Here is a 17297-nt window from a genome sequence, read left to right on the forward strand (position 1 = left end):
AGGAACACCAATAAAGTGCAAGTTCTGGGGAGGCATCCCGCTGCGGGGGGGGGATGAGAACACCTTGCACACCCTCCGAGGGCTGGAGGGATGAGCACACGTGTGTGTGCATGCAGTTTGCATGGCCAGCCTGGGATGCTGTGTGTATGTATATGTGTGTGTATGTATGTGTGTGTGTGTATGCGTGTATGTGTATGTGTGTATGTATATGTGTGTGTGTGTATGTGTGTGTGTGTATGTGTGTATGTGTGTGTTCACACTGGGAGGGCTGCAAGGCTGCACCCCAGACCCTTTCCTGGGGGATGCTCCCCCTTCTCTGCTGCAGTCTTTAAGGGGGGGACCCAGCAACAGGGGAGCCCCCTCCCCAGGTCAGGCAGGACCGACTGCCCCAGGGCAGATCCGGTGGGGTGCTGGCAACTCCTAAAAGTGGGGGGCAAGAGCAGGGGCATCACAGGGTGCTGGGGTCTCATGGGAGAGGGGAGGCAGCCCCGGCTTTATCCTGGGGTGCGGGGGGTTCCCAAAAGCAGAAGCCAGGACCGGCGCATCCAGGGATTTGGGGGTCTCCCAGAAGCAGGGATGGGGGGGTAGGACCAGCACATCCCGGGATGCGGTGGTCTCCCAGAAGTGGGGATGGGGGGGTAGGACCAGCACATCCCGGGATGCGGTGGTCTCCCAGAAGCGGGGATGGGGGGGGTAGGACCAGCACATCCCGGGATGCGGTGGTCTCCCAGAAGCGGGGATGGGGGGGGTAGGACCAGCACATCCCGGGATGCGGTGGTCTCCCAGAAGCGGGGATGGGGAGGGTAGGACCAGCACATCCCTGGATGCGGGGGTCTCCCAGAAGCGGGGATGGGGGGGTAGGACCAGCACATCCCGGGATGCGGGGGTCTCCCAGAAGCGGGGATGGGGCGGGTAGGACCAGCACATCCCTGGATGCGGGGGTCTCCCAGAAGCGGGGATGGGGGGGGTAGGACCAGCACATCCCTGGATGCGGGGGTCTCCCAGAAGCGGGGATGGGGGGGGTAGGACCAGCGTATCCCGGGGTCCGGCCCCTCCCGTCGCAGCCGCCCCGGGGGTGCAGCGCAGGGTCCCGGTGCCCCCCCCGCGGGGGCGGCGGGCCGGGATTGGCGGGGCTCGGCGGAGGCGCCGCCCGGCCCCAGCAAGTCTCCAACTTTCTTCCTGCCTCCCCCTGGCCGCCGCCTCCCGCCTCCGCCCGCCCTGCGCGCTCCGTCCAGCCCGGGAGCCCCGGGAGCCCCGCGATGCTCCGCCGCCGCCTGCCCCTGCTCGGGCCCTGGCTGCTGCTGCAGGTACCGGGGCACCGGGCGCGCACCCCCGACAAAGTTGCTGCTACCGAGGGGGGGACCGCGGCATCCCGGGTGCGATTACCGGGATGAGGGGGGGTCGTACCATAACGGGGGGTGTGGGGGGGGGTACGATCCGCGCTGTGAGCGGGCGGGACGTGGAGAGAGGATGCTGGGGAGACGTGCGGTTTGGGGGGGGGGGTCATACAATGCGCGGGGGCTCCGGCAGTCACGGAGATAGCGGAGAATTCGGGGGGGGGGTTGCAGGGAGGTGAATGGGGGAGTTACGGGGGGGGGGTCCCGCTCGCCCCAAGTTACAGAGGGCGCGGGGCTGACCCCCATGAGAGGGGGGGGTCCCGCCGTTAGTGCAGCACCAAGAGCCCCCCCCTCCACCCGGTGCGGAGCGCGGGAGGCGCCGTCTGGCAGGTGCGGGGGGGGGGGGACAACGAGACGCGCGAGACGGAGCGGGGGCGACCGCGCGTGGGCAAGTCGGAGGGGGGGGACACAGGGACGCCCCCCCCCCCGGTTGTGTCGGGGGGAGACCCCCCCCCCGCTGTGTCGGGGGATGGCGGGGGGGGGTCCCTGCACCCCGAACCGGGCTGGGGCAGCGGGTGGGGGGTACCCCGAGGTCGGGAGCGCTGGAAGCACCTGCAGAGGTGACGCCTCATTCCTGTCGTGACTCGGTGCGGGCTCAGCTCCGGCGCTGCCGTGGCCTTCGTCCTCCTTCGAGGGGGCCCCCTCCTAAAGCTCCGGCCGCCCCCTCGCCTTCGGGTGCCCCTCGGTAGTGGTCCCTGGTACTCGATGCTTCCCAAGGCCACTCACCCCCCCCCCCCCCATCTCTTCTTGGAGCCTGGGTCTGGGGGCTCCATTAATCCCTGTGGTGGTCATGAGCGGGGGGGTGGGATTCATGGCCCCCCCCCCCAGCCCAGCTGTGCCGGGGGGGCTGCGCTCGTCCCTCAGCACATCCGATTTCCTGACATTCCATTTTTACTTTCCGTGTTTCATGAATAAAATCAAACGAGTCAATTCCCTCTCGGGAATTGGATGCACATCAGGGACCCCCCCAACCCCCCCCAGCACAACCCTACCCCCCAGGCAAAGGCTCCTGCAACTTATCTCTCCAGCACTGGTTCCTCTCTGGGTGTCCATGGATGAATAGATGGGAGGGGGCTGCTGTGTGTGACCCCCCCCTCCTCCCCATGTCCGTCTAACGCAGAGTATCTGTCGGTGCTGGAGCTGCTTCAAGATGAATGGGTTTGTTTTGATGGAATCAGGGGCTGGGCGCTGCCCTGGTCGACCCCCCCCATCCAATCCTCACCTGCACAGGGGCAGCGATATAGGGGCTTGTAGTGGGGGCCAGCGTAGGAGCATGGGGAATGACCCCGGGAGATGCTGTTGGGGGGCAGCGAACCTGGACCCCTTCATGGGCCCGGTGGCGTGGGGCTGGGGAAGGGAAATGGGGCAGCTCCTGCCCCACTTGGGCTTGTTGGGGAGAAACTTTCCCAGCGGGGCCCCACCGGCTGTCCCCAACCCCAATCACTGCACCAGAGCACCCCGGTGGTGGGAGCAATGGGGCAAAGAGGCAGACATGGCTGCACAGCGGGTACCAGGGTGGGCTTTGAGAGCTCCTGCTGCTGTCTATGGGTGTGCACATCACCCCCCCTCCACCCCCCACCCCTCATGGCTGCTGCTGACCCCAGGATTTGCCTTCTCCTTCCCCACGCCTGAGCTTGGGTGGCAGCGATGCTGCCCGCGGGCGCTCGCCCTGCCTCAGCCTTCCTGTTGATGCTTTAGCTCGTTCTCTGCTCACAGAGTGTTAAACCTTGGGGGTCCCTCAGAGCTCTGCCTTTCCCCTGGGTTGAGCACCCCAGGGTGCACCCAGGAGAGAGCCACAGCAGGGTAGGGGCAGGCTGTAGCTGCAAGGTGCTTTTACTAGCTCAAAAGGGTGCTAATTTAGCAGAGAGGAAAGGCAATTCCTGGCCAGCAATCTCCTGGCCTTGCCGGGAGGCAGATGCCAGCTTGGCCCTGTGGTCCCTGCTGCCCAAGTGATGGACATGATGCTGAACGGGAGCCAGAGGGGTTTAGGGTACCAAGGCCCTGGAGCAGGCAGGAATGGGAGAGTGCAGCCAGGCTGCCCAGAAGCAGAGTGGGATGTGGTGGGGCTGGAGCTAGGACACTGGGTACCTTCCCTGTACCTCGGCACCAATGTGCCTTCCCATCACCGGCACCGTGCCTCGGTTTCCCTCCTTCAAGGCAGGGAGGTGAGATAACGGGTGTCTGCAGAGCACCTGGAGTGTTGCTGGCAGGTTTTCCTTCCTGGATTAACCATTTCCAGGGAAATTCTGCTTTGAAAGTGCCTGTGGCCATGCTGGCGGGATGCTGGTGGTGCGGGATGCGGGATGCTGGTGGTGCGGGATGCGGGATGCAGGTGGGGCGGGATGCGGGATGCAGGTGGGGCGGGATGCAGGTTGCGAGCCGCCAGGAAACTCACCCCACTTCATTCCCTTTCCCTTGCTGTCACCCAGGCACTGTCACACATCGACTGGGTTGTTGGCTGACAGATGGCTCTGCTCTTAAGCAGATGCTGCCAGCCCTTTCGGTGCAAGGACACCCCTAATTCACCCTCCCAGCTCCCATTAACAGGGTAGGATTGAACAGTTTCATGGCTCAGAGAATCCCATTTGTGGCCAGGGGTAGGTAAATGGGGTTTGGGTCTGGCCGGGCGCAGTGCTGCAGGGTGCAGGATGGATGGTGCCCGGGCTGGGGGAGCCGCATCCCCCTTCTCCCGGTTGCTGCGGCTCTCCGGAGCTGACCGTGGCTGCGGCGGGTGCTGTGTGCTCAGCATGGCTGAGCTAATCTATCGCCAAACAAACACACTCTGTTATTCCGAAAGAAGGTTTCCAGGCGACTCATTTCCCTTTTTTTAATAACTCTTCCCTGTGGTGCCCTTTGCACCCTGAGCTGGGAGATTCAATAAGGATGGAGCCTGGAGCGTGGCGCGGCTCAGCCTCCCACCGAGGGGGGAGCGCTGGCTGGGGACGGGGGGGGGCACCCAGGGGTGCCCCCCGGCCAGACCCGCTCCTGCTCCTGCACTGTGTTGTTCTGGCTGCAGTCCATCGCTGCTTTATTGCTTTCCTCTCCCCCCCTCTTGTTTTTAATTGCCAGTTCACAGCCAAGAGGTGTGGGGGGGGGGGGGGTGGCCTCAGCCTTGTCCCTCTGCACCAGCTACACCCCTGTCAGCCCCATTGCTCATCACACCTATGCCAATTAACACCCTCAGATTAATGACTTTTGCCCCCCACCCCTCCAATCACAGCTCCTCTTTCCTAAAGCCCCAATAGTGGGGTGATGCTGCATACAGAAGCCCTCATATTCCTCCCCCCGCGCCTGCCCTGGCCAAGCTCCAGCATCAATGAAGAGCTGCCTGGCTCAGGCTTCGCGCTCGGGCGCTGAAGGTAAATGGCCCAGGAAAGATGAAGCTTCCTCTCCAGCCGCTTGGATTGCTACTAAAGAAATAATCACGTCCCTTTGCCCGTGTTCCCCCCTCCCTGCCTTTTCTCTTTCCCTTCCCTGATCGCTGTTGCAAAAGGAAAAGTCATTGTGGGAGCAGGAGCCTGGCCTGCAGGAATGATCGGCTGCGAGAGCCCACGTGGCGCCATGCACTGGGGTTCATTTTCCCCTCCTCAAATAAAGCCCTGTCAGACCCCGTTGTGACCATCCAGCCACAGTGACGGCCTTGGGCCCTCTCATCCCTCCTCCTGTTCCCCCAGCACTGAAGCCTCCCTCCTGGGCTCCTTGGTGATGCTTTACACCAGCCCCGCCTGGAACCTGGGCAAAGTGGGACTGAATCTGGCCCTGAAGGCTCCCAGGGAGCTTAGCAGGGACCCCTTGCGCTGAGCTCCCAATGGGAGCCAGCACTCAGCTGCGATGCGACACATCCTGGTAGCTGCATCCCCCATGATGCCCTTGAGGGTCCCCTGCATCCTTAGGGTCTCTCAGAAGGCTTGGACCAGCCTCTTGCTGGGGGACACACACACACAGAGCAGTATCCCTGCCACTGCTCCCCCCTTTCTCCTCATGGGGAGAATAAATCTCAGCTGGCCCTGGGAATGTGGAGGGATGGGGGGGCATAGGAACAGTGTTTGCCCCTTTCCATTGTGACCTTGTGGCATCGGTGGAGGGGGGGGCCACGCAATGTGTGGTGCAGGGGGGGGAGGAGGAAGGGCTGGAAATGCAATTTATGATCCCGCCTGATACGATCTTATAAAATTTCCCGGGCACACTCGAAATTACATTTCCATAGCTCGGGAGAAGCGATCTCCGTGCGCGCCGATACCTGCCACTTTTATGGCCACATTTATTGCAATAATAAAGTGAAATGGGGAGGCGAAGGTGGGGGGGAGGCTGGAGGTAAGGGCTGCGGTCCCTTTGGTTTGGGGGGGGGGCTCGGAGGAAGGTGGGGCATCCTGCTGTGCTGTGGGGAAACTGAGGCCAAGGGATGAGGAGGGGGAACGCGGTGTCCTGGTTGGATCAGGAGCGACCTGAGGCGCATCCCTGCCAGCTCTGCCTCTGTTTCCCTGCATTCTATCCATGGAGCTGCTCCCCCTCACACAGTGCCAGGTCCCAGTGGCCAAGCCAAGCTCTGGATGGCATCAGGGACCCCTGGCATGGGGTGAGCAGGATTCAATCCCCCACGGAGCCCATCAGCAAGCGCATCCCCATCCCTCCATCCACCCCTGTGCCCCCTCATCTCTCATGCGCTCCCCCCTGTGCACCCCTCTCCCCCTTCCTGCTCCGTTTATCTCCTCATTTTCCCATTCCTTCTCTTTTCTTCCTTGAGTCCAATGAGTCACACAAGCCCTGAATCCTTTGCCTGGTGCTGTCTCCTCCTTCTATTATATTTTTTCCTTTGCTCTTAACAGCACTTTTCTCTATCACCCGTGGGGGGAGAGACCGGGGATGCTTTCCTGCTTCCCCCCCACCCCCATCAGCCACCTCCCAGCTCCTGTCTCACCGTGAAGCCCTTAAAAGTAATAAATAAATAAAACAACGGCTGAGAAAAGAAAAGGCAGGAAACGAGTGACAGGGAAAAGGAGCCAAAACGAAAGGAAGAAGAAAGGGGAGGGGTGGGGGGGGAGAAAAAAAGTCCTACTCGGGCTATGAAATATTTATTAGCCAGCGCGTGCCGAGCCCGTTAATAAAGGCCCAGCATTTGCATATTCTCTCCGTCTGCGAGGAGCGAGGTGTCTGTTCAGGGGGTGAAGGCAATCGCATCCGTGGGAAGCCAATTCCCCCTGGCTCCTGCCTCACCAGCCCTTGGGTGAGCCTTGCTTCGGGAGCAAGGACCCCGCTGCGTGTGCAGGTTGGGTGCTGGCAGCCCGTGATGGTGGGGTTGGCTTTGGGGATGCCAATGGGGTGCTGGGGTCCGTGGTGCTGGTGCTGACGGTTTGGGCTGTCTGGTCGCATTATGGGAGAGGCAGAGGAAGGACCAAGGAGGTCTTTGTGTGGTCACGCTGAGCTCAGCTCCTGGCAGGATTTGTCCGGCTGTGCAGCAGGGTGCCCGTGCATGGGTGCACCCCAATTTGCCCCATCTGTGACCCACTTGGTCAAAGCTGGGAGCCAGGGAAGGGCTTTCGAGTGTCTTTGAGCTGAGAGGCAGGGAGTTTTCTCCTCTTGTTCTTGCGAGGATGAGATGGGGGGCTCTGCCCTTCCTCCCTACCCCATCTTGCACCCCATTCCTGCACCTCCTGGTACCCTCATCCTGCCCTGCAGCCCCTGGCAGAGCAGCAGCATCCTGAGGAGGCTGGGTCTCACCTTGTGCTTCTGGTCCCTGGCTCCTCCCAGCCCCACCAGCATCCTGGACCTGGCCCAGATGTGCCCGGTGGCATCATTGCCCTGGCACCAAGATTGGCATCACCAGCACTTGCATTGCTCTTGCGTGTGCACCCAGGAGCGTGTTCAGCCCAGGGGTACCATCGCACTGAGGAGGGGCAGAGGCTCCCCTGCAGTGGCATGCAGACAGAGCCGCCTTGCTCCATGCATGCCCTGCCTAACCCTGTGTGCACGCACGTGGAGCCATTTGTGCACATTCAGCTGCACGCTGAGCACCCGCAGGCAGTTTGTTTGCGTTCACTTGCACACCCGCTGCAGGCGCTGGGTGATCTTGGTGTACACCCATGCGCTCTCACCCGTCACCATTGCACCCCTTCAGCACCCGTGTGCTCGGGGCCCTCCCGCAGAGCCCACCGCTGCACCGCATCACCCTGCCACCGCATTAGCACCCGCGCCGCGCCGGCGAGATAAATGGGAGCTGTCAGAGGCACCTTGTTTGCTGCTAACCTTTGGAAATGCCACGCCGCCCCGGGCTGCACCGCACCGGGGGGGGAGCGGGCCCATGGGGGTTGTCGCTCAGCACCTCCAATTAATCTCCTCGCGCTAACGAAGGCAGCGGGGTGACAGGGGACAGACCAGCTTGACCTATGGGGAGACCCCCAGCAGCAGCTCTGACAGCGACCCCCGCTGAGGTGTGGGGACACAGGGTGGAGGGGATGGGGTCTTGAAGTGCTGTTGTGGGTGCTCTGCTCCTGGCACAGGCAGGGGCTGTTTTGCCTTGAGGTTGTGGGCCTGTTGTCGGGGTGCTGGGAGCCCCTCACCGGTGCTGATGTGCTCCCCTCCCTCCACCAAGGTGACCGTGGGTCTCGGGGGAGCGGCTGACGGCGCTCGGCCCCACCGGCAAATGGGATGTGAGTGGCCATCACCGCCGGTCCTGACAAGCCAAATTGATGCCGGCACCGAGTCCCTCTGCAGCCACCCCCAGCCCTTCCTGCATCCTTGCTTGTGCACACGTGGAGTGCCACACGGCAGCCCTATGTGTGCACAGGGAAGTGCACAAGGGGCTTGAGACCCCCAAAACGATCGCTGTCATGGGGTGATGCATGGATGCAGCAGTCTGTGCATGTATGACAAACCCACAGGAACGGTGCATGGGGCAGAACCAGGCATGACCTAGGATAGATCCTGGTGCAGCCAGGAAGGGAGGGGGTCTCTGTGCACATCCATGCAAAGCCAGGAGCACCGGGACGCCCACGGACACTCCGAGAGGTCCCCGTGCACGTGCGCGTGCTGCACCCCGACCGCTTGCAAGCAGGAGCATTAATATTTAACGCGAGGTGTGAGTGGGACCTGCCCTGAATGCCAACAGCGCTGGCAGGGTGCAGGGGGTGACCTTGGCTCCCCTTAGCGCTGTCATGGAAGAGGCTTGACGTGACCCTGCTCTGTGTTGCCCTTTGCCCGTCCTCGCGGGGTGCGGGTGCTGAGGGTCTCCCGCACGCTCCCCATGCTGCCCATTGATCGATAGCCAGGGCTGCTTTGGTAGTTGCTGCCCTGCTCTGCAATTCCCTTTCATCCCTTGCTCCCCAGCAGCCCTGGTGTGTGTGTGGGGAGCTGCCAGCCAGGCCTCTCACCCAGAGGGGCTGGGGGCAGCTCTTTCCCAGCCCATGCCCAGTCTGTGCCCCACAGCCCATCCCGTCTCAACCTCCTGCCTGAGCCCATGGCCCTCAAGTGATGGAGGAAGCTGCCGTCAGCACCTCCCCATAGTACATACCCATCCCCTCCCCACAGCCTGTCCCTGCCCCTTCCCCATTCCTACTGCATCTCTGTCCCCATCAGTTCCTCATCACAGCCCCGTTCCTATTGCATCCCTGTCCCCATCGCTAGTGGGGGATCACGGATGAAAGAGAAAGGGAAACTGAGGCAAGGGGCCACGGCGGCTCCTGTAGCACTGCTGGGGGAACCGCTTGTCCTGGCTGTCAGCCCTGGCTGAGATGGGAAGCCCCATGAGGGATGCGGGGGGGCTCCTGGGCTGATGAATACCTGGGAGTGGGGTGGAGGGAGACCGCAGTCTCCCCGGCGCCACCGTCCCCCCCCCAAAACGCTGCTCTCCTGGATGGAGGGGGGATGCTGGGGGCAGCCCCTTCTTCCCCTCCCCTGGTTATCTGCATCTCCCGGTCCTGCCACGCTCGCTCCCTCTCTCGCTGGCTGGTGAGGGCACCCGGCTTTGAAGCTGCGTTGAAATATAGATAAGGGCAAAGGCAGCAGCCGCGCTCAAAGCGAGATTGGGGAGGGAGCCGGGGGACGCCAGGCCCGAGCGGGGGCTGCGGGAATGCTCAGCCTCTCACTGCAAGCACCCCCATAACCCCCTTCCCGGGGCCGGCTGAGACCCCCAGAGCCTCCTCCCCTGCTCACAGACCGGGCCCGAGCCCCGGTGGCGCGGGCGCGGGAAAGCAGAGGCTGGAGCAGATTTACGGGCTCAGCCCAGCACCGGCAGCGTTTATGGGGATAAGGCGATAGATCCTGGAGACAGCAGCGCAGCCTGGCCTGAGGGTCCAGCGTAGCACTGGAGAGGAACGGGGACAGCGCGGAGCCGGTGTCCGCGGCAGCCCTGCTCGGTGCTGCTCCATCCCTATTGCGCGCCCCGGTGAGAGCAGCCCCTGCCTGGTTTGAGAAGGGGTCCTGGGGGGCTCACTCCTCTCTGATGGGGCTCATGGGAAGCGGCGTGGAGCCATTCTGGGGGTGCTGCAGGGCGGCTGGTGCCAGGATGGGTCCCCAGCGCCTCCAGCCGCGCCTGCAGCCCCCGGGCTCGTGTTCAGCGCTGAGGAGTGCCTCGGTTCCATCACCCCCCCCCGGCTTCCTCTGCTCGCTCCTCTCCTCCCCACACCCCCCTTGGGATGCAGGTCGTCCTGAGCAAGAACTGCCAGAGCCCCGGAGCACCGGGCAGCTCGCGGGTGACAGTGATTGACGAGGCCGGGGCTGACGGAGCAGCATCCTGCGCACCAGAGCAGCTGGCAGGGCAGGCAGGGGCGCGCCGGGCACCGCGGTGCGGAGCCAGCAGCAGCCGAGCTGAGGGATGGGGAAGCGGGGGGGGGCATCTTCCCAAGGTGGGGATGTGGGACACGTCAGAGACGGGGTCTCAGGGTGAGAGAGGTGCTGCTGGCTCTGCTCACCTTGTGTCAGTCCCGGCAGCCAGACACGCAGAGCTGCAGCCACGGGGACCCTCAGGAGGGGGATGCTGCTGTCCCGTCCCCACTGATGCTGGGGCCTTTTTCTCGACTGGAGCTGCCCTGGGGTGCCAGTGCCCATCAGCACCTCCCTGATGGGGCTCATAGCTCACCCAGGTTGGAGGGACCAGGTCTCCATTGCAGCTCCCTGCCTTAATTCACCCCACCAGGAATGGGGCTGCTTCTTTCTGCCCTGGGGGACCCCTTGCCCCAGACTCCTGGCTCTGCTGGGCGAGGGGCTGTGCTGGTACAGGCACCTTGCAGCAGCTGGGTGGTTTTCTCTCTGCTGCCCATCATTTCTGCTTTTGCTGCCAATTCTGCTGAATGCAGAATGAGGGGTCCCCGCTCATTCCTTGCGTGCCCTCCTCCCCGGCACACACTGCACACAATGCACACAATGCACCCCATTCTCCAGCCGTGTCTGCCCGGTGCAATTATCCTGGAGGGCGGAGTGGCTGCCGTGCAGCCTGGCAGGGGTCTGGCGTTTCAGCTGCACATCAGAGGTGCTGCCTAATGCAATTAGGCTTTACTGGCAGGCAGCGCAGCGCTCTGTTGTCTCCCCATCTCCGGGCATGCTGCTGCCCTGCGTCTTAACAGACCTCACTTGTGGGGCAGGCAGTCACAGATTGGCTGGCATCCTGCTTCCTCTGGCACGGCAATGTGGCTGGTGCTGGAGAAGCAGCCCCAGCTCCTGGCATGGGGATGGGGAATGGCATGGGCAGGATGCAGCCATGCTTGCACCAGTGACACGGCACCAAGGGAGGATGTGGTGCCAGAGAAGTGTGTGGTGCTGGGGGTGCACGGCCACAGAAGGGGTGCAGGAGGGGTATGTGGGCAGGGGGATGCAGCAGGCACAGCTCCTGCAGTCTCTGCTCTCTCCCCAGGCGGTGTGTGCTGGGGGCCACATTGCCAAGACCCTGGGGTACCTGGAGCTGGGCACCTCCGGCCTCCTCAAGGATGTTCCCTATGGCACCCTGAAGCCTCCGGTGCTCGACCCTGGGCGGCTGATTCCAGCTGAGCCCCCCCGGGGCGCAGGGAGCCCCTGGGACTGGCAGAAGAACCAGACAACGGGGGAGCTGCTGAGCCCCCGCGCCCGACGCAAGCCCTCGCTCAAGTCCGGCCGCACCAAGAAGATCTTCGGATGGGGCGACTTCTACTTCAACATCAAGACGCTCAAGTTCAGCCTGTTGGTGACGGGCAAGATCGTTGACCACATCAACGGCACCTTCAGCGTCTATTTCCGACACAACTCCTCCAGCCTGGGCAACGTCTCGGTCAGCATCGTGCCCCCTTCCAAGGCGGTGGGGTTTGAGGTGCTGGTGCCGGCCCCACCGCCGCTTTCCCTCCCAGCCCCTCAGCAGAGCACCCTGCCCGAGGGGCGCCCGGCCAAAGCCCTCAATTGCCATGTAGAGTATGAGAAGACGAACCGGGCACGGAAGAACAAGCCCTGCCTGTACGACCCGTCTAAGGTGTGCTTCACCGAGCACACACAGAGCCACGCCGCCTGGCTCTGTGCTAAGCCCTTCAAAGTCATCTGCATCTTCATCTCCTTCCTCAGCATCGATTACAAGCTGGTCCAGAAAGTCTGCCCTGACTACAACTTCCAGCACGACAACCCCTACTTTGGCTGATGGCTGCGGGAAGGGGCGGTGGGCACCACAGATGGGGGCAGATGGGAACCGGGGGCTCCTGGACCCCATCCTGGCTGTACAGTGCCCCCCATTGCTGCCGCATCGACCTCCCCTTCCTCACTGCAGCAGCTCCCTGGGGCACAGGGCATGACCAGTGCAGGGGTGCTGGCCCTATTCCCCGCTGCGTGCCATGCTCCCATACACTGGGCTGGGGTCCCCAGGAGTGTGCGGATGACTTGGGGGGTACAGCCCCATGCAATGGCATCACGGGGCAGGCACAGTTGTAGCAGGGGGGGATTTGGGGTCACAGTGCTGGTGCTGGGCAGTTACCCTCTATGATGGGGGGGCTTCACTCCCTATGCAGCCATTGGAGACATACATGCATGGGCGTGTGGACACGTGTGTGCATGCCAGTCTGTGTGTGTGCAAGGGCCGTGCCCCCCCCTCACGGCCCCTCACAGGCTGCGGCAGGGTTGGGGGCACCAAACCAAGCCCCCAAATGGAGCCCCCCCCCAAATCTGTCCCCCCCCCCCCGGCTGCTGCCTTTCCCCCACCACCAGTGAAGAAGCACCATGGCTGGGGCCTGGGGGGCCAGGGCCCTTGCTGGGGGCTGCTGTTCCCCCCCCCCCCCCCGGCTTTGGGCAGGGACTTCCTCATATTTTTTTAATAAAATGGAAAAAAAAAAAAGCAGAAAATAAAGAAAAACATTGGGGAAAAAAAAAAAAAAAAGCAAAAGTGTTGGAGCGTGCTGAGCCCTCACCCCCGGGATGCGGGAAGAGGAAGGAGGGACAGGGGGAGGGCGTGGGTTAAAGGTGGTGTGCGTGGTCAGGGATAGGGTGCGGGGAGGAGGAATGAAGATACAGAAGGTCAGGAATGGGATACGGGGGTCAGGGATGGGGTGCGGGGGTCAGGGATGCGATGCGGAGATCAGGGATGGGATGCGGAGGTCAGGGATGGGATGCGGGGGTCAGGGATGGGATGCGGAGATCAAGGATGGGATGCGGGGGTCAGGGATGGGATGCGGAGATCAAGGATGGGATGCGGGGGTCAGGGATGGGATGCGGGGGTCAGGGATGGGATGCGGAGGTCAGGGATGGGATGCGGGGGTCAGGGATGCGATGCGGGGTTCACGGGTGCTGGTACCCCGGCCTCGGGGAAGCTCCCGTTTCCCGTCGGGCCCCGCGGCGCCGGCAGCCCCTTTGGCTCCGCCCCGGCAGCGCTCGCGGAGCCCGGTGGGACGGCACCGGGGACCGAGTGGGAGCGGGAGCGGGACCGGGAGCTGGACCCGGCCGGGATCCGCCTGGACCGCGGCCGCTATGTGGCCGCTCCGCCTGGGCAGGGTGAGTCTGGGACCGGGGGGGTGCCGGTGCCCTCGGGGGGGGCGTGCACGGTGCCGGGAGGGGGGGTACCGGTGGCCGGGGTACCCGGGTGCCCGCAGGGTATCGGTGCCTTGTGGAGTCCGGATGCGCAGGCAATGCCGGTGCCCGCAGGGAGCCGCGGTACCCGGGGTGTCCCGGTGCTCGCAAGCGGTCCCGGTGCACGGGGGGGGATTCGGGTACCCACGGGGAGGTCCAGGAGGGGGTCTCTCCCTGCACACCCGTTTCTCCCACCCCAGCGCCCCGTTGTGGGCACGGCGCCCATCCGGTGGGTGTCGGGGCAGCGGCGCCCGCTCCTGTCCCGTTCCCCCCCCCCAGGCTGGGCAGTGCCCCCCAGCCCGGCCCAGCTCGGCCCTCGTGGACTTTCTGTCCAGCACAAAGTCCCCGGGTCGGGGGCAGGCACCGACCCTGGCCTGTGCTCGGTGGCCGCGGGTGATGCAATGGGGCGGCAGCAGTTACATCACCCACGACCCTGCATCAGTAAGAGGTCCTCTTCGAGAGCCTGGCCTGGGGGGGGGACCCCAATGCACAGCTAGGGGGTCCCCGTGTTGTGACCGAGGGTCTGGCCATCCCACCCATGCATGCACATGAACATGCAGCCATGCACACGCGTGTGCAGTGCTCTGCACTCGTGGACGTTCTGGCTGCTTCGGCACCTTCCAAGATGCTTCTGCCCCTTTTGGGGGGGGGTCCCTATGTGCCCACCCCGGCTGGAGGCAGAACACTGGGGTCTTGCTGCAGGCACTGATCCAGGGGCACTTTAGGGGGTACAGAGGGGCCTGTGGGGGGTCACAAGGTGTCAGCTTTGCCTCTCCTGTGCAGGCCCTGCAGCGATGTGGTGCCTGGGGGGGTACCTGCAGCCAGCGGGCACAACACGGCACTGCCACGGCTGCTGCCACGGGGCACGTGCCCGTCTGGACGGGGCAGGAGAGCCTGGCCGAGAGCGACCCCGAGATGTGGGCCCTGGTGCAGAAGGAGAAGGATCGGCAGTGCCGGGGGCTGGAGCTCATCGCCTCTGAGGTGGGGTACGGGCTGCTTGGGGCAGGGCATGCTCACAGCACTGGGGGGGTCCTGCTCAGGTGGGAGCTTCGCTGCCCCATCTCTGACCCCTTTCTCCCCCCGCCAGAACTTCTGCAGCCGGGCGGCACTGGAAGCCCTGGGCTCCTGCCTCAACAACAAGTACTCAGAGGGGTACCCTGGCAAGAGGTAAAGAGGGGGAGCAGGTCCTGGGGGTTCAGGGGTCCTCCTGCAGCCAGGATGCAGCTGCAGGAAAGGTTAAGGGGAGCCCTGGGGCCATAGAGGATGCTTCCAAGGGGAGGCTGTCACCTATAGGGCAGGGGGTAGGACCCCATCACCACCACTCGCTGTCAGCACCTCCCTTGCCCAGGTACTACGGGGGAGCTGAGGTTGTGGACCAGATCGAGCTCCTGTGCGAGCAGCGGGCGCTGGAGGCGTTCGACCTGGATCCTGCCCGCTGGGGCGTCAACGTCCAGCCCTACTCGGGGTCTCCGGCCAACTTCGCAGCCTACGCAGCCCTGCTGCAGCCGCACGACCGCCTCATGGGGCTGGACCTGCCTGATGGGGGCCAGTACGTAGTGGGGCGGGCAGCCGGGAGCCTGCTGCCTGCAGGGAGTTGGGGGGGCCCTGCCTGATCCTGCACCTCTGCCTTCCCCTGCAGCCTCACGCACGGGTACATGTCAGACGTCAAGAGAATCTCAGCAACATCCATCTTCTTCGAGTCGATGCCCTACAAACTTCATGTGAGCTGAGGGGGGAAGGTGCTGGGGTGAAGGGGGCGATCTGCTGGTCAAGCCGTTCATCCTGGTGATGCCTCTGAGGTGGCCGAGCTGCTCTGCCATCCCCTGCCCTTCCCTCCCTCTCTGCCAACCGCATCCTGGTGCTTGGGAGCTGCCTGGGGTTAAGCTGGGGGCAGGAAGGGGCAGGGGCCTTGGCAAGCTGTCAGTCTGTCTGTCCCTTACAGCCAGCCACGGGGCTCATTGACTATGATCAGCTGGAGGTGACAGCTCGGCTCTTCCGTCCTCGCCTCATCATCGCCGGCACCACCGCGTACGCCCGCCTCATCGACTATGCTCGCATGAAGAAGGTACACGGTGGCATCGCATCCATCCAGGGTGATGCTGCAGTCAGTGGGCGACACGGACAACCCATGGCTCCGTGTGCCTGTGTGTGCAGGTGTGCGAGGAGGTGAAGGCGTACCTGCTGGCGGACATGGCTCACATCAGCGGGCTGGTGGCAGCCAAGGCCATCCCTTCGCCCTTCGAGCACGCGGACGTGGTCACCAGCACCACACACAAGACCCTGCGCGGCGCCAGGTGAGGCCGTGTCCTGCATCCGCCGGGAGGATGCTGCCTGTGGTGTGAGGCAGAGGCTGCGTTTCATGCTCTGGAGAGAGCAGGAGGGACCCGCGGGAGGGTGGCAGCGGTGTTGGTGCCTCCATGGGGTGGTGGCAGGAGGAGCGGTACCAGCTCTTAATCACCACCAGGTCAGGACTCATCTTCTACCGCAAGGGCGTGCGCTCGGTGGATAAGAAGACAGGCAAGGAGGTGCTCTACGACCTGGAGGACAGGATCAACTTTGCTGTCTTCCCCTCCCTACAAGGGGGACCCCACAACCACACCATCGCTGCTGTGGCCGTGGCCCTCAAACAGGTCCGTGCCGGGGTGGTGGGGCTGGGGATGACCTGGCCCCGCACTGATGTGATTCCCCCTCCCAGGCCAGCTCGCCAGCCTTCCACCAGTACTGCCAGCAAGTGCTGAAGAACGCCAAAGCCATGGCACAGGCACTGCTGCAGCGCGGGTACACCCTGGTGTCAGGTACTGCCTCCTTCCCTGCACCTTTGGGGACAAGGAGGGATGAGGCTGCAGCATCACTTGGCCTCATTGCCCCTGGGCAGCAGTGGGGAGCATGGGCGGGTTGGGGGGGCAAATAGGAGGTGTTCTAGGAGCAGGGATGAGGTTGGGATGTGGCAGTGAGGAGAGGGGTGGCTCTGTTGGTCACTCCTCACCCCTTTCCCTTGCTCCCCAGGCGGCACCGACAACCACTTGGTGCTGGTGGACCTGCGGCCCAAGGGCATCGACGGCGCGCGGGCTGAGCGTGTGCTGGAGCTCGTCTCCATCACTGCCAACAAGAACACGTGCCCGGGGGACAAGAGTGCGCTCACACCAGGAGGGCTGCGCCTGGGTGAGGGATGGGCCCTGCCTCCATCCATCCAGCTCCTTCCCTTAGGGGGGGATCCCCCCTTTGCTTCACCCACATGGGACTTTGGAGCCAGTTTCTGGCTCAGAGAGGGGCCAGGGTTGAGGGAGCCCCTTGTTGGGATTGGCCAGTGCGGACGGTGCCCGTGATGCTCTCTGTCCCCAGGTGCTCCTGCACTGACATCCCGCCACTTCCACGAGGAGGATTTCCAGAAGGTCGTGGCTTTCATCGACGAGGGCATCGCGCTGGCCCTGGACGTCAAGAGCAAAACCAGTGAGTGAGCAGCAGGGCTCCCATCTGCCCCCTTTCTGGGTGCCAGTTTGGGTGCAGGGGCCTGTGCCCGAGCTGCTGCCAGCCTCCCCCCTTGCTGCAATGTCCTCCCTGTCCTGCATCCCCAGGCAAGCTCCAGGAGTTCAAGATGTTCTTGCTGCAGGATGCGGAGACGCAGCAGCGCTTGGCTGCCCTGCGCCAGCGCGTGGAGACCTTTGCTCGTGCCTTCCCCATGCCTGGCTTCCGTGACCGCTGAGCTGGGGCTTCAAACCACCCTTTGCATTCCCCACTCCTCTTTCTCCCCCAGTAGCACCTCTGGGCGCTGCTTCCCTGGGGTGGGGAGCTGCGTTACCCTTCCCCATCCTACTCTCAGTGTTAGGGTACAGAGACACCCCCCTAGATCCTGATGGGAGAGACCAAGTCCTTGCTCCAACCTCTCTGGCCAAG

The 17297-nt window shown here is 63.7% G+C and overlaps 2 protein-coding genes across 2 annotated transcripts; both read left to right on the plus strand.

Moving 5' to 3' along the window:
• Positions 1-1259: 1259 nt before the first annotated feature.
• Positions 1260-11988, plus strand: NXPH4 (neurexophilin 4; the record flags this gene model as incomplete). The annotated part of the gene is made up of 2 exons (XM_080635344.1): positions 1260-1307; positions 11242-11988. The coding sequence occupies 2 exons, from the start codon at positions 1260-1262 to the stop codon at positions 11986-11988; spliced, it is 795 nt and encodes a 264-aa protein (XP_080491470.1).
• Positions 11989-13259: 1271 nt separating this feature from the next.
• SHMT2 (serine hydroxymethyltransferase 2) lies at positions 13260-17130 on the plus strand. The gene is made up of 12 exons (XM_080635375.1): positions 13260-13328; positions 14187-14384; positions 14491-14570; positions 14752-14952; positions 15043-15124; positions 15346-15468; positions 15558-15697; positions 15868-16033; positions 16099-16198; positions 16410-16565; positions 16746-16853; positions 16979-17130. Exons 1-12 carry the CDS (start codon positions 13305-13307, stop codon positions 17104-17106), a joined length of 1506 nt encoding a protein of 501 aa, XP_080491501.1. The 5' UTR covers positions 13260-13304; the 3' UTR covers positions 17107-17130.
• Positions 17131-17297: the final 167 nt, after the last annotated feature.

The sequence above is a fragment of the Psittacula echo genome (genome assembly GCF_963264785.1).
Source record: "Psittacula echo genome assembly, chromosome: 27".
NCBI lineage: Eukaryota > Metazoa > Chordata > Aves > Psittaciformes > Psittacidae > Psittacula > Psittacula echo.

What these genes read in the sequence shown, in the direction of transcription:
- SHMT2 (XM_080635375.1), top strand. Translation starts at nt 13,305, where the DNA reads ATGTGGCCGCTCCGCCTGGGCAGG. An exon ending in GGCCGCTCCGCCTGGGCAGG is followed by an intron (nt 13,329 to 14,186) that starts GTGAGTCTGGGA and finishes TCTCCTGTGCAG; the next exon opens with GCCCTGCAGCGATGTGGTGC. An exon ending in GGACGTCAAGAGCAAAACCA is followed by an intron (nt 16,854 to 16,978) that starts GTGAGTGAGCAG and finishes CTGCATCCCCAG; the next exon opens with GCAAGCTCCAGGAGTTCAAG.